At 36.4% G+C, this 24,441-nt stretch overlaps 1 protein-coding gene across 3 annotated transcripts in view; it reads left to right on the top strand.

The window, feature by feature from the left end:
- AKT3 (AKT serine/threonine kinase 3) overlaps positions 1-24,441 on the top strand; it is a 322,148-nt gene that overhangs the window by 164,375 nt on the left and 133,332 nt on the right. For all 3 annotated transcript variants that reach the window (XR_006680827.1, XM_045298105.1, XM_004699953.2), the window contains exons 4-5: positions 10,719-10,863; positions 21,370-21,501. Coding sequence is in view for 2 of the 3 variants with exons in the window: in XM_045298105.1 (XP_045154040.1) it covers positions 10,719-10,863; positions 21,370-21,501 (277 nt within the window). In the remaining variant the exon portion in view is untranslated. The remainder of the gene's footprint in view (positions 1-10,718; positions 10,864-21,369; positions 21,502-24,441) is intronic.

Raw genomic sequence — 24,441 nt, 5'->3', positions numbered from 1 at the left:
ATTTGGTTTCAGTAATTCTTCTCTGTTACATTGCCCTTGATCAAGCCCTACCAGACCCCCCACACCCTCCTTGCCATCAAATTTTGGTCACTTGTTGTTCCCTTGTCCTGTCAGTCCAGGTTGTTCTCCCTTCTGGCTTCTTTATCCCTCCTATCTCATCCAGATAGACATGCAGCAACAGCAATATGCACAAACACAAGACCAAGCATAACAAAGCAACAATAGAAAATAAAACAATAGCTACAACAACAACAAAAAGGCAATGACAAAGATAAGCCTATAAATAGTTCAAGGACTATTTGTTGTCCTTTACAAGTGTTTTTCAGTTGAGTCCAGGAATTACTGAAACTCAAATGAAGGCCAAACATGATAATGGGACAAGAGGAAAGTAAAAGGAAATAGAGGAAAGAACTAGGAGGCAAAGGAAATGTATAGAGATCTAAATACAGGCATGTACATATGTAAATATATATATGATGATGGGGAAATAGATCTATGTACATATATTTATAGGTTTAGTATTAAGATAGCAGATGGACATTGGGCCTCACACTCAAGTACTCCCTCAACACGGGAACACTTTGTTCTAATAATCCGGCACTCTGAGATGCTCACCTTGCTGAAACAATTGCTGAAGACAAAGTGGGTGCATAAGCAAATGTGATGAAGAAAGCTAATGGTGCCTGGCTATCAAAAGATATAGCATCTGGGGGTCTTAAAGACTTGAAGGTAAACAAGCGGCCATCTAGCTCAGAAGCAGCAAAGCCCACATGAAAGAAGCACACCACCCTGTGTGACCACGAGGTGTCGATGGGATCAGGTTTCAGGCATCAAAGACCCGGAGCAAAAAAGTCATAATGTGAATGTTTAAGGGAAGTGCGGATTAGAGGCCCAAAGGCAATCTGTAAGCAATTGGACATCCCCTTACAGAAGGATCGTGGGTAGAAGACGGGCCAGTCAGGGTGCAGTACAGCACTGATGAAACATACAGCTTTCCTCTAGTTCTTTAATGCTTCCTCACCCCCACTATCATGACCCTAACCCTAATTCTACCTTACAAATCTGGCTAGACCAGAACATGTACATAGGTACAGATAAGAGCTGGAAACACAGGAAATATAGGACAAACTCCTGGGGACCAATATTGAGAGTAGCCATACCAGAAGGGTAAGGGAAAGGTGGGGGGAGAAAAGGGGAACGGATCACAATGACCTACCTATATAACCCCTTCCCAGAGTAAATAAAAATAATATTTTCAAAGAATATTTATTGACTTGAAAAAGGGAAATTGGTAAACAAACAGTGGACACAACTATGCTAGGCCCTGAACTATGTGCTAAAAGTAAAATAAAGAGCAAGGGAGGCAGGAGTAAGTTTACTTTTTCCCTGTGAGTGCCTACCAATTCTGGAAGAAATGTCTGAAATATTGAGAAGCTGAGCTAAAACTTGAATAGCTCTCAGAGCTTCAAGCCATATTCAAGAATAGAGGGCACATCAAAAGGAGCAAGGCACACATGATGTTTTGAGCTGGCATCCTACAGGACAACATCTTACAAGAAAAGGCAAACTGAGAATAGACTGACCAAACTCATTTTAATTTATTTCTATACCATAAATGGGATTAAGGTCAATCTGGTTTTGTAGTCTCCCAAGAGCCTGCTGAAAACAACTGTAAATACTCACTAAAGGAAAATATCTTACGAGACCTCAAAGCTTCAAGAAATTTTCTTTTTCCTGGATTAAAAATAACCAAAAACTGGTTGTGGCCATATAGTGAAAAGCAGTTGCCAGAAGTTAAAGGTGAATTCAGAGGAGAACATGGAATGGAGGATATCATTGCTGATGTCAGATGAATTCTTCTGAATAGAGAGAACACCAGAGAGATGCTTACTTGTGTTTTATTGACAGTGCAAAGGCATTCAACTGGGTTGATCATAACAAATTACGGATATCGTCAAAAATGAGAATTCTATAACAGGTAGAACCTGTAAATATATCAAAAGTTAATTCAAACTGATCAAGGGGTTATTAACTAGTTTTAAATAGAAGAGGGGCTGTGTCATTTCGCCCCCCACCCAACCATATTTATTCAATTTGTATGTTGAGAAAATAATCATAGAAGCTGGACTGAAGGATGTGGTGTGAGGATTGAAAGATTTTTCAATAACTTGTGATACACAGATGTCACATCCTTGCTTGTTGATACACTGATGAAGGTCAAAGACTGCAATGTTCAATATGGGTCACACTGGAGCATAAAGAAAATGAAAATCCTCACAACTCGACCAAAAAAGAGCATTATAATAAATAGCAAAAGTATTGAAATTGTTAGGAATTTCATTCTACTGAGATCAGCAATCATTGCTCCTGGAAGCAGTAGTCAGAATGCATGTAGTCAAGAAATCAAATGATGTTTTTGCATTGGATAAATTTGTTGCAACAGACCTTTTAAAAGTATTAAAAGTAAAGCTGTCACTTTGTTAATTAAAGCACACCAGATCCAAGCTATGTTTTTTCAGTCACATCATGTGAGTATGGAAAATTGAAGAAGAATTAATGCATTTGAATTATTTTGGTGAAGAATATTGATTACATTGTAGACTTCTAGAAAAATGAACAAATCTATCTCGGAGGAAGTATATAACCAGAATGCTCCTTAGACAGCATGGTGAGACTTCCTTTTGTTTATTTACTTAGACATGTCAAAAGGAAAGACAAGTTGCTAGAAAAGGGCATCATGTTTGTTAATACAGTGGATCAATGAAACTAAGGGAAACTCACTGCGAGATGGTGTGACATGGTGGCTGCAACAATGGATTCACCTACCAGATAATATGAGGATGGCACAGGACTGAGTAATGCCTTGTTTTGCTAAACAGGTCACCTTGAATCACAGATGACTCTGTGCTCAATAATAAGCGGTCTCAAATTATCTCTGTAACTCTTTATGAACAATGTCCAGCACTCATTCAAAAAACAGAGAAACACACAAGAATTCTACACAAAGAGGACAAAACCCCAGAGAGAGAACACATAAAATAATTCAATCCAAGGGGCTCAAAATAATCTAATTATTAGAGATTCAAAAGAATTATGTGTTGGTATATTCCAGGAATAAAAGTTAATGTTTCAGCAGAGAGCTAAGAACTAGAGATTTCTGATTTTAATTCCATATAGGAATTTTAAATAAAATTCAAATATTATTGAACTTAAGAAGGTAGCTATTTTAATAATAAGTTAGTCTTAATTGAATGGAAAGTTAATGAACTGAAGACAGGTTAAAAGAGAATGAAACCTATGGAAATGAGGATAAAAATAATAATTGTTAAAAGTAGAATATAAGACAAAAGAAGTCTTGTGAGAAGTTCTGCTATACATTTTCGTGGGGGTTTCAACAAGAAAGGGTCTTGAGAATCGGGAGGATAGAAGTCATTTTAAGGAATAATGACTAAAAATATTTAAAAATGGTTAAAGATATTAAGCCCCAGATTCAAGAAGTACTACAAATGCTAAAAAGGTAAAATATAAAGAACACCTCAACTAGTTTTATCAGACTGGAGAAAAATTAATGTAATGGGAATATCCTCAAAGCACAGAAATAAAAAAGATGTTTCACTTTCAATGGAGCAACCGTTAAATCTATCAACAGACCATCAACACCAGAAAAGAAATGATTGATATCCTCAAAGTATTGAAAGAAAGTAACTGATGATAAAAAGAAAAAAATATTCTCCCAGAATAAAAGTAGAATTAAAATATTTTCAGTCCAAAATGGATTGAATTTGTCATCAGCAGACCTGAGTAAAGGAGTTGCTGATGGGCTTCTTCAACAGAATAAGACTCTGGGCTCAGGAAGTGACACAGGCAGAGATGGAGAACAACTACAGTGGGAAAGGGGTAAATCCAAATGAACACCGAATTTGTGAAACAAAAATGCCGTGTGTTTTAAATGTCCACATATAAAGGATGAAAAAAACGTGACAGCAATATAATAGAGGAAAAATACAGTTAATTTTTTCTGAGGCCATTGGATTTCCTAAGAGAATTAGAAATATCTTCATTCTAGACCAGCAGTTCTCAACCTGTGGTTTGCGACCCCTTTGGGGGTTGAACATCCCTTTCACAGGGTTCACCCAATTCATATCAGTAGCAAAATTATAGTTATGAAGTAGCAACAAAAATAATTTTATGGTTGGTGGGAGGGCGGTCACCACAACATGAGGAACTGTATTAAAGGGTCATGGGATTAGGAAGGTTGAGAACTAGACTTTGCCAAGTCAAGGATACATATTATGATTATGAGAAAATCTCACATAATACAGTGTGAGGACTTCCAAATTAATAGAGATACCATATATACTCGAGTATAAGCTGAGTTTATCAGCACCTTTTTAATGCAGTTTTTGTGGTAAAATTACGTTCCTGAGCTGATACTCAGATTGGCTTATACACGAGTATATATGGTAAATGGAATAATAAAAATGTTAATCCAATGTGCATTATGTAAGTAAATGATATAAAGTTAAGACTATATATTAAAAAGATGCACATAAATAATGGTTGCAGAGCGTGCCGGCATGGAGAGGGGAGCCAGTGGAGGAGCCTGAGGGCTCAGCCCCCATACCAGCTACATGGACAACTGCCCTTCCCCCCAGAAGAATTCACTTTAGAGGAAGGCACTGAAGCTGCAGATAGGGGAGAGAGATATGTCTGATCAGAGCACATGAGAGCAAATGAATGGGGAGAAAGAGAGAGTGGAGCACATCCCTGGCCCACCAGGCCTGGAGGATGATAACCCCGCTCTGAACAGCCATGCACAGAGTGGACCATATGGCTGATCCCACTATGAGACACGATGTCCCTCGCAGACCCATGGCCCTACGGGGGACAACACTGGAGACTCAGTGTCAGGATTGGCCAGGATAGACTCTGGGGCCAGAGTGTAGCACCCCATCGGACTTGACTGGAGGACACACCTAAAGGTCAAAAATCAGACCTAGATTTATTTACAGGTTTTTCTTTTTAAAATTTTTCAATAATTTTTTTAAATTATTCTTTTCTGGATCAGTGGCTTTCTTTTTTGTTGTCATTGTTATTATTATCTCTGCAGATCTACCTAGATAAGATGGGCTGAATGAACAGTCTGGAGGAGAAAACAACAGGACCGATGGTTCCAGGGGGACATGGGAGAAGGGGAGGCATGGTTAAGGAGGTGGTGTTGACCAACCCAGGGACAAGGGAGCAACAAGTAATCAAAATTTAGTGACAAGGAACATATGAGAGGCCTGGTAGGGATTCAGCAAGGGCAATGTAACAGAGAAATTACTGAAACCCAAATGAAGACTGAGCATGATAGTGGGACAAGAGGAAAGTAAAAGGAAATAGAGGAAAGAACTAGAAGACAAAGGGTATTTATAGAGTACTAAATACAGGCATGTACATATGTAAATATATTTATATAGGGTGGTGGGGAGATAGATCTATTTGCATATATTTATAGGTTTAGTATTAAGGCATTAGACCTCCACTCAAGTACTTGCTCAATGCAAGAACACGTTGTTCTAATAAATTGGCATTCCATGATGCACACCTTCCCAACATGATCCCTGAAGACAAATGTGTGCATAGACAAATGTAGTGAAGAAAGCTGATGGTGCCTGGTTATCAAGAGATAAAGTGTCTGGGGTCTTAAAGACTTGAAGGTAAATAAGCAGCCCTCTAGCTCAGAAACATCAAAGCCCACCAGCCTGTGTGACCATGAGGTGTAGAAGGGACCAGGTATCAGACATCAAAGAATAAAAAATCATATCAGTAGGTGCCCACCTTCCCGATATCATCACTGAAGACAAATGTGTGCATAAGCAAATGTGGTGAAGAAAACTGATGGTGTCCGGCTATCAAAAGATATAGCATCTGGAGTCTTAAAGGCTTGAAGATAAGCAAGCGGCCATCTAACTGAGAAACAACAAAGCCCACATGGAATAAGCACACCAGCCTGTGTGACCACGAGGTGTAGAAGGGGTCAGGTATCAGGCATCAAAGAACAAAAAATCATATCATTGTAAATGAGGTGAGTGCAGAGTCGAGACCCAAAGCCCATCTGTAGGCAATTGGACACCCCTTTACTGAAGGGTAGTGGGGAGGAGACGAGCCAGTCAGGGTGCAGGGCAGCCATGATGAAACACACAACTTTCCTCTAGTTCTTAAATGCTTCCTTCCCCCAACTATCATGATCCCAATTCTACCTTACAAATCTGGCTAGACCAAAGGATGTACATTGGTACAGATAAGAACTGGAAACACAGGGAATCCAGGACTGCTGACCCCTTCAGGACCAGTGGCAAGAGTGGCAATACCAGGAGTGTGCAGGGAAGGTAGGGTAGATAGGGGGGACCGATTAGAAGGATCTACATATAGCCCCCTCCCTGGGGGATGGACAACAGAAAAGTGGGTGAAGGGAGACATCGGACAGTGTAAGATATGACAAAATAATAATAATTTATAAATTATTAAGGGTTCGTGAGGGAGGGGAGGAGCTGATATCAAGGGCTCAAGTAGAAAGCAAATGTTTTGAGAATGACGATCTCAACAAATGTACAAATGTGCTTGACACAATGTATGTATGTATGGATTGTGATAAAGAATTGTATGAGCCCCCAATTAAATGATTTAAAAAATAGTTGCAGAATCAACAGGAAAGTTAACATGGAGTTTTAATAAATTTTAAATAATAAAAATATGCAGGATAGAGAACAGAAGAAGAGACAAGTATACAAAAATAAAATGATAGACCATATGCAAGCATATAATTACATCAAATATTAATGGTCAGGTTTGCAATTAAAATGCAAAGAATGTTGAATTTGGTGAAAATAGAATGTGTCCAAAGTATGTGAAACTAATTCTATCTTTACTTCAAAAGAGTATTCTGGCTTTACTTTCTCTAAGACAGGTTGAGTTTTTCTTCTGTTAGGGCATCGTACTTTGAATATTATTTGCCAACATCATAATTGAGATACATCAATTCTTCTCAGGTCTTTTTTACTCATTGTCTAACTTCCACTTGCATATGAGGTGATTGAAATACCATGGATCGGTCAGATGTACCTCAGTTCTCAAGGTAACATCTTTGTTCTTCAGTACGCTAAAGAGGCTCTTGGGCAGCAGATCCCCAGTGTCATACTTCATCATGCTGCCATGAGTGTGGACCATGATGTTGTCTGTTGGTCCAGTTGTGAGGATTTTGTTTTGTTTTGTTTTACATTGAGTTGAAATCCATTCTGACAGCTAAGATCTTTGATCTCTATCAGTAGGTTCCTCGAGTTCTCTTTGCCTTCAGCAAGCACGGTGTGTCATCTTCACAGTGCAGCTTGTTAATGAGCCTTCCTCCACTGCTAATTCATTTTCTCCTGGAAACCTGTCCACCGTTGCTAATGTTTGAATTACCAGTGGCATCACTTCCAGCATCACAGCAACATCCAAGCCACCACAGTACAGCAGAGTGACAGATAGAAATAGTATAAAAGAATACACCTAGCCACCAGAGAGGAAACTCTGATAGACGGTGATTAAAGTGCGTGGCTGCAAACAGGAAGGTTGGCACTTTGAAGCTACTACACTATCCATTTCATGGGAGAAGGATGAGGCAGTCAGCTTCCTATCGTAAGGATGACAGCCTTGGGAACCCTATGAAACAGTTCTACTCTGTCCGGTGGGGTTCCTAAGAGTTGGGACTTACTAGATGGCAATGAGGATAAGAGGGATTGCCACAGTGGCTGCAACTACGGACTCAAACATAACAATAACATGGATATACATGGCATTCCGATGAGCCAGAACCAACCAAACAGCACCTAACAACAGCAGATGGCAATGGGTTTGGGTTTACAACCCCAAACAGCAAAGTACATATTCTTTTCGGGTACATGTGGTTTATTTACAAGGATACACCATATGCTATCACAAAGTTTATCTCAGTTAATTTAGGAAGTTTGAAATTCTATAGAGTATATTCTTTTAGTACAGGGAAATTAGTTAGAAATCAGTAACAGTAAGATAGTCAGGAAAATGATTAATGGGGTAACATGTCTTAATAATCGTGTCAAAGAGAAGAAAGAGATCTAAAGCATTAGAGCACTGGTTCACGACCTTCCTAATGCCACGGCCTTTTAATACAGTTCCTCATGTTGTGGTGACCCCTAGCATAAAATTATTTTTGTTGCTATTTCATAACTCTAATTTTGCTACTGTTGTGAATTGGGCAACCTCTGTGAAAGGGTCCTTCGACCCCCAAAGGGGTGATGACCCACAGGTTGAGCACTGTTGTGTTAGAGAATCTTTTTAAGTGAATGGTAGTGAAAGAGCCAAACTTACACAATTTTGTGAAGTATAGTGGCAGGAGTGCTTACAGAGAACTTTATAGCTTTAAATGCCTACATATGAAATGAAGAAAAGTCTTAAGTAAATAACCTAAGCGTTTATCTTGGGAAACTTGAAGAGGCACAGAAAATTAAGTATAAAGCAAACAAAAGCCATCAATAATAAAGATGATATGAAGCGCCAGTGACGTAGGAAAAAAAAAACCCAAATAATTGAGAATAGTCAATCAAGCCAGAGCTAGTACTTTTTGTGGTAATGGTGGCGGGAAGAGGGGTGGCAGCATCAAAAGAATTGAGAAAACATCTTAAAAATTTGATCAAGCAAGAAAAAGGGAAGACACAGATTATCAGTGCTGACATGAAGGGGAGAAACTAAAACGTTAATTTAGTATATATCAATTAAAGGAATTGAATTAGTAATTAAAAGCCTTTAAAAAAAACCTGCAGACTTGAGTACCTTCACTGGTGATTTCTGTCAAACCTTTTGCAGATATAATACCAATACTTCACAAAGTATATCAGAAAACAGTATGAGGAATAATTCACAATGCTATTATAAGAAAAGGGAAATATAGTTTAATATCGTTCTGTATATAAATGCAAATTTCTTAACAAAATATCAAATTGAGTCAACAATATAAAAATGAATAAGGCAACATTAATCAAAATGGATGTTTTTCAGAAATTTAAATTTCACTCATGTCTGAAAATCAGTCAACTACAAAACTTAACCACATTAAATGAGGAAATGATCATATGACTACTTCAGCACATTGAAAAGTGCATGAAGAGTTCCATGCCTTTTCAAGACCAAACACACAGAAGACTGAAAATGGAAGGGCGCTTTTTCAGCCTGACTGAAAGTGTCAATAAAAACTGACAGCTTTTATAATATTCAAGGATAAAAGACACATTTCTTTATTCCTAAGATCCAGAACAAGGCAAGATATCTTCTATCATCATTTTTATCTAACATTATGAAAGCCTGTTTAAGAGCAGTAAATAAAAGGCATTTGGATTTGAAGGGAAGAAATAAAGCTCTTTATTGTCAAGTAACATGATTGTGTGTGTTGAAAATTCAAGAAAATTAAAGCTACCAGAATGAATAAGTTTAATAGGAGTGTAAAATATAAGGTCTGTTTATAAAGTTGGCTTGCATTTCTAAATAATGAGAAAAATTACAGAATGAAATTTTACAAAAGATCTCCACTAACCTAAAAAAATACTTGGAACAAATTCATTTATAGGTAGATGTGTGAGCCCTTTCTACAGAAAATTATGAAACTTTGCTTTGGGAAATTAAAGACTTAGAGAAGTATACTGTGTTCATGGGTTGGAAGACTTACATTATTAAGCTAACTCAAACTCACTCTGATCAAGACAATTCTGACAGTAACTATTACCCTAAAATTCATTTATAGACTTAGTGACTTAATATATTTCCATTCAAAATCCTCACAGACTTTTGAGGAAGAAATCAACAAGCAGATTTAAAATCTACATGGGGGGAAAGAAAAGAATTTTGACTGTTTAGCCCACCTGTAAAATTAAAAGCATGATACCCATTTAAGCTACAAACTGTGCCGATCTTAAAAAATAAGTAAAAAGAAATACAACTTATCTGAGGACAAAGATTTGGGCTTAGAAAAGCTTTCTTTGGAACTCCTGTTGAAGTTCATGTAGATCTTGATGGATAAGTGGTTAGTTTGTAATAGCTAAAATAAATATTACAAGTAGCCAAAAAAACCCACAAGCATTTAGGGTTAATTTTACATTATAGGTGGAATACATACAAGTAAAAGTTAACTATACTTCTAAACTATTTTAAGAGGATATTAAAAGTAGTCCTGTCTCTCTCCTAGCTTCTCTCCGCCCTCTCTCCCTTCTTTCAGATAAATGCTACTGAAAATATTAAACCTGTGATGAAAATTACTTTTAGGGTTATATTTACCTTGGGTTGAGGAGTGTGTGTGTGTGTGTGTGTGTGTGTGTGTGTGTGTGTGTGTGTGTGTGTGTGTGATGTTATTTTGGACTATATCTCTGTTAATTTTATATTTTATAAATGAACATACATAAATAATTATCCTGGTCTATTAATGAGAGAAGGTCCCTAGTTAAGGACATGACTACTAGCCTAAAGATTGGTGATTTGAACTTACTCAGTGGAGCCAAGAAAGGCCTAACAATCTGTTTCTTTAAAGATTGTAGCCAAGAAAACCCCGTGAAACAGTCTTACTCTGTAACACATGGGGTTCCTATGAGTCAGAACTGATCAACTTGATGGCAACAGTTTTGCTTTGATTTGTTTTATTAATGGGAAATTTTCCTCATTTTTCGTAGGGAAGAATGGACAGAAGCTATCCAGGCTGTAGCTGACAGACTGCAGAGGCAAGAAGAAGAGAGAATGAATTGTAGTCCAACCTCACAAATAGATAATATAGGGGAGGAAGAAATGGATGCATCTACAACACATCATAAAAGAAAGGTAGAACTCTATGTTAACGTATTCCCTTTCTAGGCACATTGAGTAGGAAGAACTATACAAAAAGACATCAGGTTATCTTACGATAAGTAATCATGAATGGTTTTTATTCTGGTGAATCTGAAATATCTTTTGTTGTTTAAAGCCAGATAATTCAACCCACTTGTAACGACCCTGTAAAGATCCCTTCAGTGGTTCCGGACAATAGACATCAAATAGTGGCCTTCCTTCCTATTCTGGATCCTGACTCATACTGACCCTTTAGGACAGAGTTGAGCTGTTCCTTAGGGTTTCTGAGACTATCTTTTTCATAGGAGCAGACAATTTCATCTTTTCCCACAGAGCAGCTGGTGCGTTTGAGCCACTGACCTTGCAGTTAGCAGCCTAACACTTAGCCCTCTGTACCACCAAGATGCCTCCAGAGTGTGTGTTATTCTGGAGTTATGGTTACTATTGCATTGTACTACTTATAATGTGTATGTTTTTATATCATTTTGTGAACTTGGGGGAAAAAATGTCCTTTTTCATTTGACATTCTCTGTTTTCCTGAAGGCAGAAACAGAAACGACACTGGCATACTTCCTGCTTGGTGCCCCAGCCTTGATCATGTCAGGAGGCTAAGTGAGCATTCTTGAAAAATGAAAACTTCTCACTGAAGTGGCTGCTTCTGAGCCAGTGAGGGAAACAAGTTTTCTTTCCTCTGTGTTCCAGAAAAATATGTGCCAATATATATTTTTATGAGAATTGTATGTTTTTCACGGTTATAGAAAATGGAAAATCTGATTTCTTATGTTAAAAAATGGTCTTTCAAGATTAACTTAAGGCTGTAGGTATAGTTTTAGGATATATATATATATATATATATATATATATATATATATATATAGATATCTATCCATATATATATATATACACACATGATATATATAATTTTCAATTATAAAATTATTAGTAATCTATTTTACGTAGAAAACCTTTAAAAAGTACTGCTGTAATTTGTTATCTGCACAGTGATTAAGAACTTCTCTGGAACTATACTACTGGAGTTCAAGTCCTCCCTATCGTACTTGCTGAGAGAACTTGGTGTAGTCACAGCCTGTTTGTTGTTAGGTGCCATTGGTGTGGTTCTGACTCACAGCAGTCCTATGTGCAACAGAAAGAAACACTACCCAGTTCTTCACCATCCTCACTTCTCACAGGTGTTACATGTGATCGTGCCGCACTCTGCCTCCTTGCATGTGGCTGCATGAGTCTGAAGAGGGACTCATGGACTACATGGCAGCGGGCCTTCAGACTCACTTTTCATACTTCCCAATAATCATTTCTGTCAAACATTTTATCAATAACAGTAGTTTGAAAATATCAATATAAGCCTAGTACAGCCAGATCCTAAACACATTCTTAAAGCAGTCAAATTCAATCCTATCTCAACTATTCCCTTCATGTATAATACGGCCTTAGGCCTCTGACTGCTTCAAGCAAGGGCCAGGTCTTCTGTCATCCATTTTGACTAAGCAGCATGGTCTTGGAGGAGTTCAATGGGTGATTTCACCCCGAGTTCCAAATTTACACTTATCACACTCAATTTTCACCACTTCAGGAAGGAAAAACTAAAGACAACAACGAAAGAAAGGAATAAAAACTTTAACTTTCCATATTCTTTCCGGAATACAATAAACAGTGTGGGCCTATCTGACCTCTGGCTAACCAAAGAAGAATTAAAAACTACCACAATACAGAGATCAGACAACAATCCACTCTCCATCTTCATGATTTGTTTCTTTAGTACCCCACTCCAAGGTACCATAATGGGTTAGGCCAGGTAGACTAGAGAAATAAATCCAGAGACACTTATGTATGTATAAGAAAGAGCTTTAGATCAAGAAGTAATATATATCAAGAAAACATCGCAGCCCAGTCCAGATTAAATATATAAGTCCAATATTAGTCCATATTGGACTTATATATTTATAACTAGTCCATAACCTGTCTTCAGACTCATGCAGCCATGTGCAGTGAAAGAGAGAGAATGCAGGAAGATCACAGGCCAGTGGGTGCAAAGTCTGATGCAGTGGACTCATCAAAGTGCTCAGGCAGGTCTCAGTGAGGCTCCTCCACAAGACAGTGAAGTCAGAGAGAGAGGGGAGGTTCCCAGAACCCTCCTTATGAGAGAGTCACACCCACAGGAGGCACTGTCAGACTGTGACCTGATTGACAGACTAGTATCCACCCCTACACTTTTATATCTTCGAGTTACTATGAAACTTATGTAACTAACACACCAACTATTCTTTGGGATTCCATAGGGGTAATTTTGATGACATTTCCTTAAAGGACACATGATAATCACAAGGGATGAAATTTTAGAAAATCGATAACGACATTTTGAGACAAAGTACAGCAAGTTAGTTATACCAAGGAATTGCTTTCCGTGATGATAATCCACTTGTTATTCTATAAAGGTATCAGGGGCTTTCCTATGAGAATTTACTTGGGAAACCTTACTCCATCCACCCACTAACTCCAACCAGACTTTCTATTTTCCAAGACTCAACAATAAAAAGAAATGCAATGTGAATCTCTTAAGGATTCCAAAGCCATTATTTTGATGTGGCGTAAATTGAAGAATACACAATTCTTCACAGAAGGGTGAGATACAGAGGAGAGAAGGAAGAAGAAAGAGCAGGGAGAAGGAGAAGAAGGAGAAGGAGAAAGAAGGAGAAGGAGAAGAAGAAGAAAACCTTTAGAAGAGAAGCAATAGCTTCATATTTTGATTTTCTGTGTAATAAAGTTTTGTGATTTTACAGCAGTACTTTTTGTAAACTCTCATAAAAGTTATTTTAATTATTATACTTTACAGTTTCATTATGCAACAGTTATTTTTCTTGGTTCATAAATTCTGATCCTCTAATCTCATTCTCATACAAACACACACATATGTATGTAAACATTACTTATTACCATTGAGCAAGTTCTAATTCACAGTGACCCTGAGTCATTATATTAGACACAAAATTAGACAGATACCTTCTCCCTATATTTCTCTGTCACTTGAAATATTATGAAAAACTGTTGCACTCACATAGTGCTTGCGTACTAGTTTATCTCATTTTATTCTAGAATATTTTCATTCATCAAGAAAATTTTAATATTAGGGAGTAATGGTAGCATTTGAAGACTTCAAAGTCCTATTGCCCATGTCCCAAGTATTGGTTCCAGTAATCCTTCTGTCCTTTAGTTCCCTAATCTACAAAAATGGGATAATTATCACATAGAATTATGAGAGTTTAAGTGATAGGATATGTATAAGGTGCTTATATATTAAGTGATCAGTAAGTTAGCTATCGTTAACTAGTAGTATACTACATCTATATACATATTACGTAGCATCTTTCTAAAACAGATGGTTTTATAATTATCTTTCTGTAATAAAAGTTGACAGGAGAATCTGTGGTATTTTGAATGTATTTGGACTCCACTGTCCTATTTGCCCTACAGCTGATTTTCTTTGTTTCTCACATTTTATTTGGGTTTTTGAAATTTTAGTTTAAATGACAAAGAGTGCTAAAAAAAAGAAAATTTATATCATCATTTCTTTCATAATAGTTCTAATTATTTCATTAAAATCATGAAATATTACTGTTCCTCCTTTAAAATAAGTAGCTTTAGGACTTTCTTCATGCTTATCAATTATGATGAAAAGAATTATGGAAGCCCAGATTAATTTTGTTCTGTTAAACAGATACATTCTGAAAGAAAATTAGTCTTCCTGTCCCCATTTATAAGACATATCTTTTTGTTTACACATGGGGTCACCATAAGTTGGAACCGACTCTGACACTACTGAAAACAACATTAACTACTTACTGTCTATCTCTTTAGAAATTTATTGGTAGTAGAATATATGCAACAAAATACTGCCATTTTAAGGGTATATTGCAGTGGCAGGTACAGTCACCATATTATTGTGATCACTGTCCTCACATTTTCCAAGAGAACATTAATATGTTAGAGGTTATGTAAAGGAAAAGGATATATGTAAAACATTTCCCTGCTCAATTCTAGATAGTTTTGGAAGATCATTTTTTCTGGAATCATATCCATGCTTCTGGTTTTAATCTAAGTCATATGGGATCTTTTCCCTTAAAAACATCCAAAAGAGGAAAACAATTTGTAATAAGTTATATTTAATTTGTAAAGAATAGATTATTTCTGTGTATACTAAGCTGAATTTGAGCATTTGGTATCAGAGATACTTTAAAAATTTTTCTGAAGTTTTGTCAAAACATATTAAATATATTTCTGATTTAATCACATAAAATGCTTTTGACTATTAATTTCCATGCAGTTTTTTTTAAGTTGACAATCAAACTGACAGAAGTTGTGAAATTTCGAGTTAAGGCTGTCAAACTTAAAAAAAAAAAGCCTATTGTCCCTAAGAATTGTAATCCTTAAGGAGCTTTATAATGTATTTTATAGTCATGTATTGCTTTTCATATAAAAATATAATTAACGCAGTGTTAAAACTCTCTTTTATAATTCTTCCTTCCAGAAATTCAGTTTTATTTTATATATTTAGTGATAGATGAAAAATGAGGAAGGTACCACATAAAAGAAATTTTGAACAAAAAAATGATATTACAGTCTTGGTATAGAATATTTTCTTGAACAAAATATCCAGGCAAACTGAATGGCTTGGAACAACAGTGTATGATTTCTCATGGTTTTTGTTGTTTGATTGGGTGATTCTGCTGGTCCCATGTGGATCTCAAGCAGCTGCATTTAACTGGCATATGGGCTAGGCTGTAATATCTAAGAAAGCCTTCTTACTTGTCTGGGACCTTGGTGTGGTTGGCTGTGGTAACTTGGTTCTCCTCCATGTGACTTCTTTCTCAATGTGGTGTCTCATTCCCCAGGGACTTTCCACATGGCCTTAATCTCCAGCAAAATAGCCTGGACTGACTTATAACATGAAAGCTGGCTTCTAAGACTGATTTTTCCAAGGGGGAAAAAGCATAAGCTGCCAGGCTTATTTAAAGCTGGGCCTGGAACTGGCACATTATCACTTTAATTTCAGTCCATCTTCACAGCCAGATACAAAGCTAGCCCAGAAAAGTAGACTCTTCCTCTTCCTGGGAAGAAAAGCATGTGTATACAGGAAGTATGGGAATTAGTTAACAGTCATCTTAGAGAACTTTATCATAGATAGCCTTGTGGCTCTATATTTCTTGGTTTTTTAATATATTCAGAAAAATGAAATTTACCTAATACATATCACCAGCTGTTTGTTCAAATGACTTATGATTAGTTAGTGTCATGTTTGATCTTTTGTTGAATTAGTAAATGTATTCTTTATTTATCGTGCAAATTCTTTGCTGATTTTCTTTTAAATTAGAGATATTGTTGACAAGTTAGGACATTATAGCCTGCCAATTGGTGTAATGATACAAATTATAGGCAGCAAATAATGTTAAAAATGAATGTATTTACTTCTGAAATATTTTTTAAAGCAGACTGTCATATATATACTAGGAATGACAAATTAAAAGAGAATGGCCTCACGTTGATCATCAATCAATATGCTAGAAAAAAAGCCAGTTAATAACAGTCTTGTTCAGATTCATGCACCAACCACTGACAAAGTTGAAAAAAATTTTGATCAAGTTTTTACCAAGTTCTGCAGTCTGAAATTAATCAAACACGCAATCAAGATGCATTCATAATTACTGGTGATTCAGTTAGAAAAAAAGCCAGTCATGGAAAACTAGGACATAGGTTGAGGAGCTGATACCAAGGGCTCAAGTAGAAAGCAAATATTTTGAGAATGATGAGGGCAACAAATGTACAAATGTGCTTGACACACAATGGATGTTTGTATGGATTGTGATAAGAGATGTACGAGCCCCTAATAAAATGATTTTTTAAAAGAATTAAATTATATAAATGCTTAGAATTAAAATATGAAGCGATTGTTTATCAAAAAAAGAGGAAAGAAAACTAGGATATAGGTGATAGAAATAACATTGGCGATGATATGATGGAAATTTTTAAGACCAATGACTTTATTCATTGCAAATACCTTCTTTAACAGCATAAATAGTGACTGTACACGTATCCTCCAAAATATACAGGATCCAAATTATCTGTGGAAAGAGGCAGTGAATAAAGAAGCTCAATATCCTCAATCAAAATAAGACCAGGAGCTGATTCTGACACAGCCCATCAATTCTCATATGCAAGTTCAAGTTGATGCTCAAGAGAATTACAACAGTTTCATGAGTGCCAATGTACAACATGATTATAAGAATAGATTTGATACATTGAATATTAATAACTAGACCAGCGTGGATGTCAGAAGAGACTCTGAAACTTTAACGTGATTGCAGAAGACCTAAGGTGAAAGGGAGAAATCACAACATAAAGAGCTAAACAAAACATTTCAAGGGCAACTTGAGAAGACAAAGTACAAGGGACCTTTAAAAAGTTCATGGAAAAAGGGAATTCGAAGGTAATGGAATTTTCCCACAAACTTTTTGAAGTCCTCTTGCATTATAATGAAATGTGCGAAGACTTAGCATTAGAAAACCAAAAGGGAAAAACACCCTCAACAGTTCTCAAGCTGGAAGAACTGAAGGAAAAAATGCTAACATTGATTTGCAGTATTAAAGAATTCTACAGGTAAATATTGAAAGACATAGGCAGCATCAAAAGATAGAATATTACGTAGTCACTGTTCCTGCTAAAAATGGTTGGCGTTCACCCATTAGCAACAAATGGTGGATAACTGGTGTTATTGAAGGGGAAAATCTAAGATGTACTGTAGGCATTAGCAAAAGGAAGGCTGCAGGCATTGATGGAATACCAATTGAGATGTTTCACCTGGGGGCATGCAGTTGTCTATGACAAGGAATTTGGAAGACAGTTACCTGGCCAAAGGATCCATATCCATGCCCACCCCAAATAAAGGTGATCTAGTATAATGCAGAAATTATTGAACAATATCATTAATATCACATAAGGAAAATTTTGCTGATGAAAATTCAGTTAACAGTTGCAGTAGCATTGACAGGGAATTTCAAGTTTTCAGGAGAGCACAGGGAAGAAGATACATATATCAGTGATGATATCAGATGGATCTTGGCTGAAAGCAAAGAATTCCAAAAAGATTTTTTATAGGATGATCAATTTCATGGATCATAGCAAGTTATTGATAACATCAGGAACATTTGGGGATCCTAAGACTCTTAATTGTACTTATTCAGAACCTGTACATAGACCAAGAGGCAGTCATTAGAACAGAATAGGAAGCATCTTGCTATTTAAAATCAGGAAATGTATGTATTGTTTCACCTTACTTTTCAGTATGTCAGAGCTCTAGTGATGTAGTGGTTATGTGTTGAGCTGCTAACCCCAAGGTCAACAGTTTCAAACCAGCAGCTTTGCTGTAGAACGATGAGGTTTTCTACTCCTGCAAAGAGTTATCGTTTTGGAAACTCACAGTTTCCAAACTCACAGTTTCCTTTGGGTCACTGTGAGTTGGGATTGGCAAGATGGTAGTGAGAGTCTAAATACTCAGTATGTATGCTGAGCAAATAATCTGAGAAGCTGAACTATATGGTGAAGAATGTAGCATTAAAGAGGAAGACTCATTAACAATCTACAGTTTGCAAAAGACACAACCTTGCTTGCTGAAGGGAAGAGGACTTGAAACACTGATGAAGTTCAAAGACTATATATTTCAATATTGGTTATATTACTATAAAGAAAACAAAAATTCTCATAACTGGATCAGTAAGCAACATCATGATAAATGGAAAAACCATTGAAGTTGTCAGGAATTTCATTTTACCGTGCTCCACAATCAGCCTTCATGAAAGTAGCAGTCAAGAAATCAAATGATATATTTCATTGGGCAAAACTGCAAAAAGCCTCTTAAAAGTGTAAAAAAGCAAAAGATATCACTGTGAACTTAGGTGCACTTGCTCCAAGTTACGGCATATCAGTGGCCTCATATTCATGTTAAAATAGGACAATGAACAAGGAAAATTATAGTATTGATTCCTTTGAACTATGGTGTTACTGAAGACTCTTAAATAGACCATGGACTTCCAGAAGAAGAAACAATTCTGTTGTGGGTAAAGTATAGCCATAATAGTCGTTAGAAAGGTGGATTGTGAGACTTTTCCTCACATATTTTGGACCTGTTATCAGGAGGGACCTAAGGAGCCCTGGTAGCATTGTGGGTTATGTGTTGTGCTCTACGTGTCAGCAGTTCCAAACTACCAGCCACTCCTCAGGAGGAAAAGGAGGCCTTCTCCCATACAGATTTACAGTCCCAGAAGCCCACACGGGCAGTTCTGCTCTGTCCTACAAGATCACTAGGTTAGAATCGACTGGATGGCAGTGAGGCTTTCTGGAGCAAAAGAAGACCTTCAACAAGCTGTACTTACCCAGTGGCTAGCTACAACAATGACACACACACAGCAAGGACTGGGAGGATGGCCCTGGACTGGGTAATAGCTCTGTTTGTGAAGTATACAGGGTTGCTGTGAGTTGTCACCATCTGGACAGCACCTAACAACAATGGGAAGTTGTGTTGAAAATGAGTGTAAGCATTCATGTCTTAATATTGATACTTTTTACATCTGCTCAGGAGGGATATGGCCTGTAGTTTTCTTTTTGGTAATGTGTTTGCCCTCCCAAGAGTGAATTGGGCAGTATCCCCTTTTAATTTTCTGCAGGAGTATATATAGAATTGGTATAATTTTGTTCATAAATGTTTATAATATTTGCCAGTGAAACAGTCTGGGCCTGAAGTTTCCTTTGTTGAAAGTTTTTTTAATTATTATTACAGATTCAATTTTCTTAGATAAAGGACTATTCAGGTCATTTATTTCTTCTTGACTGAGGTTTCGGATTGAGACTTTCAAGGATTTTGTTCATTTCATCAATGATGTGGCTTTTATTTTGCATAACCCCCTAAAACACACACACACACAAACACACACACTACCCATCCCACTACCGTTGAGTCAACTATGACCCATACTTAGCTTTCTGAGACTATCAATCTTTACAAAGCAGTCAGCCTTCCTTTCTCCTGTGGTGTGACTAGTGTTTTGAACTGCCAAGCGTAGTTAGATACTTATCTCTCAACACCACCAGAACTGCTTGTGTGCAAAGTGCTCTCTGTCTCATTCCTGATATTAAGGATTTATGTTTTATGTCTTGCCTCCTTGATTAATCTGGCTAGAGGTTTATGAACATTATTGATCTTAAAGGACCAGCTTTTATTCTCATTAATTTTCTTTTTTTCCCTTTAAATTGTCTTGATATCACCGCTCATCTAGTATTTTCTTTCTTTCTTTCTTTCTTCCTTTCTTTCTTTCTTTCTTTCTTTCTTTCTTTCTTTCTTTCGGATTAAATTTACTCATCTTTCTCTGTGGCAGATGGTAATAAAATCATTGAAATTACTTTCAAATGGATGATACACTGGAAAAAAATAGTTATAAAAAGTCACAAAAATATCTATGGCTTGTGGTTTTCTGTATTATAAAACACTGGTTCTTTAATATTATTACTTATAAACCACTAAGTGGACTTTAAACTTAATATGGCAGTTGAACACACATATTTACATTCCCTTCCTTCCAAAGGACCAGAAAAAATTACATTTAAGGGATTTTGAAAAGGAAATATTATTTAAAAAATGATAATCTGGGTAGGGAATGACATGAATGTGTGGAAGAGTGATGCACCACACAAACACAGAGTGGGTTGTAGAGAAGGGAGTCAGCAGAGCAGGAAAAGCACCTCTCTCTCTCTCTCTCTCTCTCTCTCACACACACACACACACACACACACACACACACACACACACACGCACGCGCGCCAGCAGGACTGGTAAGATCTTGGGAATCACCTTACAAATGGGAATGAAACTGAAAGTGAGAAGGATGATTAAAAGATATTTTTCTTAGTGCTCTCTTTCTGTTCTGAATTGTATGAATTGCTACCACAAAAATTGTTCTGCTGTCTTCCTTGTATTTTTCACTAGACTCCAAGATTACTTTCAACATTTCTTATTTTTTAATTTCTTAGCTTTTCTGTCTTGGATTCCTTCTTTGTCCTTCTGGGGTACACTCTTAACTAGCTCCTTCCAAAAGCATTTCTCCCTTAGGCATATTTGGAAATGTTTATGGGGACATTTTTTATTGTATTCCCTAAAAGGAGGGAGGGACACTACTAAATTGTTGTAAACTTGAATTCTTATAAATTGTTATTTCTCTTTTCCGCTAATATTTGATCATTTGAATGGCTAACACAAATTTAAAATTCAAAACAGTTTTTTTGCTGACATTTGAAAACTCTTAGTTTTAACATCTATGATCGTTTAAGAGTTTTTAAGAATTGGTAAAATTTGTTTTTTAGTGACTATTGAAAATGTACATAATCTTTGAAAATAGATTGCTTAAATTTCATATTACATTGTTTCATTATATTTTTCAGACTATGAATGATTTTGACTATTTGAAACTGTTAGGTAAAGGCACTTTTGGGAAAGTCATTTTGGTTCGAGAGAAGGCAAGTGGGAAATACTATGCTATGAAAATTCTCAAGAAAGAAGTTATTATCGCAAAGGTAACTTTGATTACTAGATTTCTGTGTGCCATATTCTTGTGTGTGTGCTACTAAATGTATATGTTAAAGTGTAGAGATTTTACTAAAATACCAAAATAACGATTATAGATTTCTGCTACTGTATTATGTTTAAATATTTGTTTATAATGTTAAAATTCTTCACAAGTGAGTGGTTTCTTCTGACTATTATCTTTTAAGCTATTTCATTTTCTTGAGGAAATGGAGATGTTTATGCATGTTTGAATCTTTTTTTGCTATAATTTCTGACCTGTGTCGTTGTACTACTGCTGCTTTAAAAATATTTCTGCCCAAAGTTCTCAATTTCTATAATAGTCATTAGCGTAGTATAGATTAATATGTACCTGTAAACTGTAGAGGTTATGATAGACTATATCATATTACATGGGAAGTCAACCTATATAAATTTGTAAAAAACTAGAATGATGAAACCAAAAAGAATAGCAATCTTTGAAATTCTTCCAAGAGGTCTTGTGAGCCTCACTTCTCCAAGACTGTCTGGTTTAGACTTCTAAGGATATTAATGTCTTAATGATGCCAATTCTCACTCAGAATTTCTGAGTTGAATCCAGGTTCCCTCAATTAAAATAAAAAGTTTATACAAACTACAAATTAATTAATGCTTTCATGCTTTACTCCGTTCAAACAATAGTTGTTATTATACTTTATGTTCGAACTACTGCTTAGTTATTTGCCACTTGAGTGTCTCATATGCTTTGTGAAAATGGATTCTGTCTTTGTTTCTTGAGTTTAATCTCAACTCCTTCACAAGTCATTATCTGGTACTGGAAATAAGATCACTTTGGGATTCATAGAGACCACTTTGGGATTCATTCACGTCCACGCTTTGCATATTTCTACCTTTCTCATCCAGCATTTTGAGGAGTACTCCTCCCCTAGGAGCATTTTGAAATGTTTGTGGGAGCACTTTTGCAAATCACTATGACTATGGAAGAAGTGACATGACAGGGTAGGCATGGATGGATCTTACACTATGTTGTACAGTTCAGCAGAGCCTTAGTTTTTTCATTTATAAAACAGATAAAACGTGCTGGACATGAATATTATGAAGATTAAAATACATTTTCAGCATAGTATCTGACACTCACTAGTAGCGAAGCTGGTATTTTCTAGAAGATATTATGCTGTCATTTCCTCATCTGCAAAATAGACATGTACTGCACCTCCTTCATTGTTGTTAGGTTTAAATGAATAAAAATATATAATAACATTTGCCCTCATTACTGAATAAGTATTAAATAGACTTACTACGTAATATATTATTAGATAAATATAATTAATTAAAATAGTATTAAATTAAAATGTATTGCTATAAATATTTTCTATTATCATTAACTCCTGTGTATTAAGCATCAGTAAATACAGCTATCATTTTTTAATTTTACTAGCCTCCTACCCCTTTATTTAATTTTTATTCACATGAGGCTATCTTTCTAGGTACTATATGACCTTATTGATTATTCATACTTTTTCTACATAATGGCATATTTCACCAAACACAGTATATCCTGATTGATGGGGTTTCTTACTATTTATTAGTTTCTGAAGGTCAGCAGTTTGAAATCACCAGAAGTCACTCCATGGGAGAAAGGAAAGTGTTGTAGTGTAGGAAACCCACAGGGATAATTTTACCTTGTCCAGTCGTATCACTATAGGTCAGACTCGACTCAATGGCATTGAGATTTTTTCCTGAAAAGAAATATATTTATTCATAGCAAAATTATTAACAGTATGCACTCTTGGCATGTGAGAAGATGTACCCTTTCACAGCATTATATTGGTATTAGTGATATCTACAGTTTATTAGTGGTGGTTTGTAAAACCTTGATCATTTTATTAAAGTGAGATCTGTATCTATCTACAGTGAAGTTACTCTTTTTTCCTTTGTAATTAATAAATATCCTAGATTAAATACTGAGAGTATGCAAATGTCCTATTTCTCTATTAAGTTTTATCTAGTAATTTTTAGCACTAATTAGTGAACTGTCTAAAATGAACATTTCCATTTTTATCCTGATAGCCTTCTGGTGTTCTAATGGTGACTTTGTACTTCCCCCTCTTCTACATTTACTAATTAGGAGTCTTCTGTAAGGAAGAATTGATCTTTCTCCCTCATTTATTTGTGTATTGAATTACGGTTTATACTTATGTATAAGCCTAGTTTTTCAGCACATTTTTTTAAATCACTTTACTGGGGGCTTGTAAAATTCTTATCACAATCCATGCATACACCCATCAAGCACATTTGTACATTTGTTGCCATCATCATTCTCAAAACATTTGCTTTCTACTTGAGCCTTTGGTATCGCCTCCACATTTTCCCCTCTCTCCCCGCCCCTCCCACATGAACCCTTGATAATTTATAAATTATTGTTATTTTGTCATGTCTTATACTGTCCAATGACTCCCTTCCCCCCTTTTCTGTTGTCAGTCCCCCAGGGAGGGGGTTATATGTAGATCCTTTTAATCTGTTCTCCCTTTGCACCCCACTTTCCCTCTACTCTCCCAGTATCACCACTCTCAGCCACTGGTCCTGAGGGGTTCATCTGTCCGGGATTCCTTGTGTTACCAGTTCTTATCTGTACCAGTGTACATCCTCTGGTCTAGCTGGATTTGTAAGGTAGAATTGGGATCATGATAGTTGGGGGAGGAAGCATTAAAGAACTAGAAGAAAGTTGTATGTTTCATCATTGCTATACTGCACCCTGACTGGCTCATCTCCCTGCCACCCTTCTGTAAGGGGATTTCCAGTTGCCTACAGATGGGCTTTGGGTCCCCACTCCGCACTCCCCCTCATTCACAATGATAAGATTTTTTGTTCTTTGATGCCTTAATACCTGAGCCCTCCCATACCTCATGGTCACACAAGCTGGTGTGCTTCTTCCATGTGGGCTTTGTTGC

The sequence above is a fragment of the Echinops telfairi genome, unplaced genomic scaffold, assembly GCF_000313985.2.
Source record: "Echinops telfairi isolate 266 unplaced genomic scaffold, ASM31398v2 ScPeMD7_7424;HRSCAF=8462, whole genome shotgun sequence".
Classification (NCBI taxonomy): Eukaryota; Metazoa; Chordata; class Mammalia; order Afrosoricida; family Tenrecidae; genus Echinops; species Echinops telfairi.
This window is presented reverse-complemented; position numbering and strand designations above follow the sequence as displayed.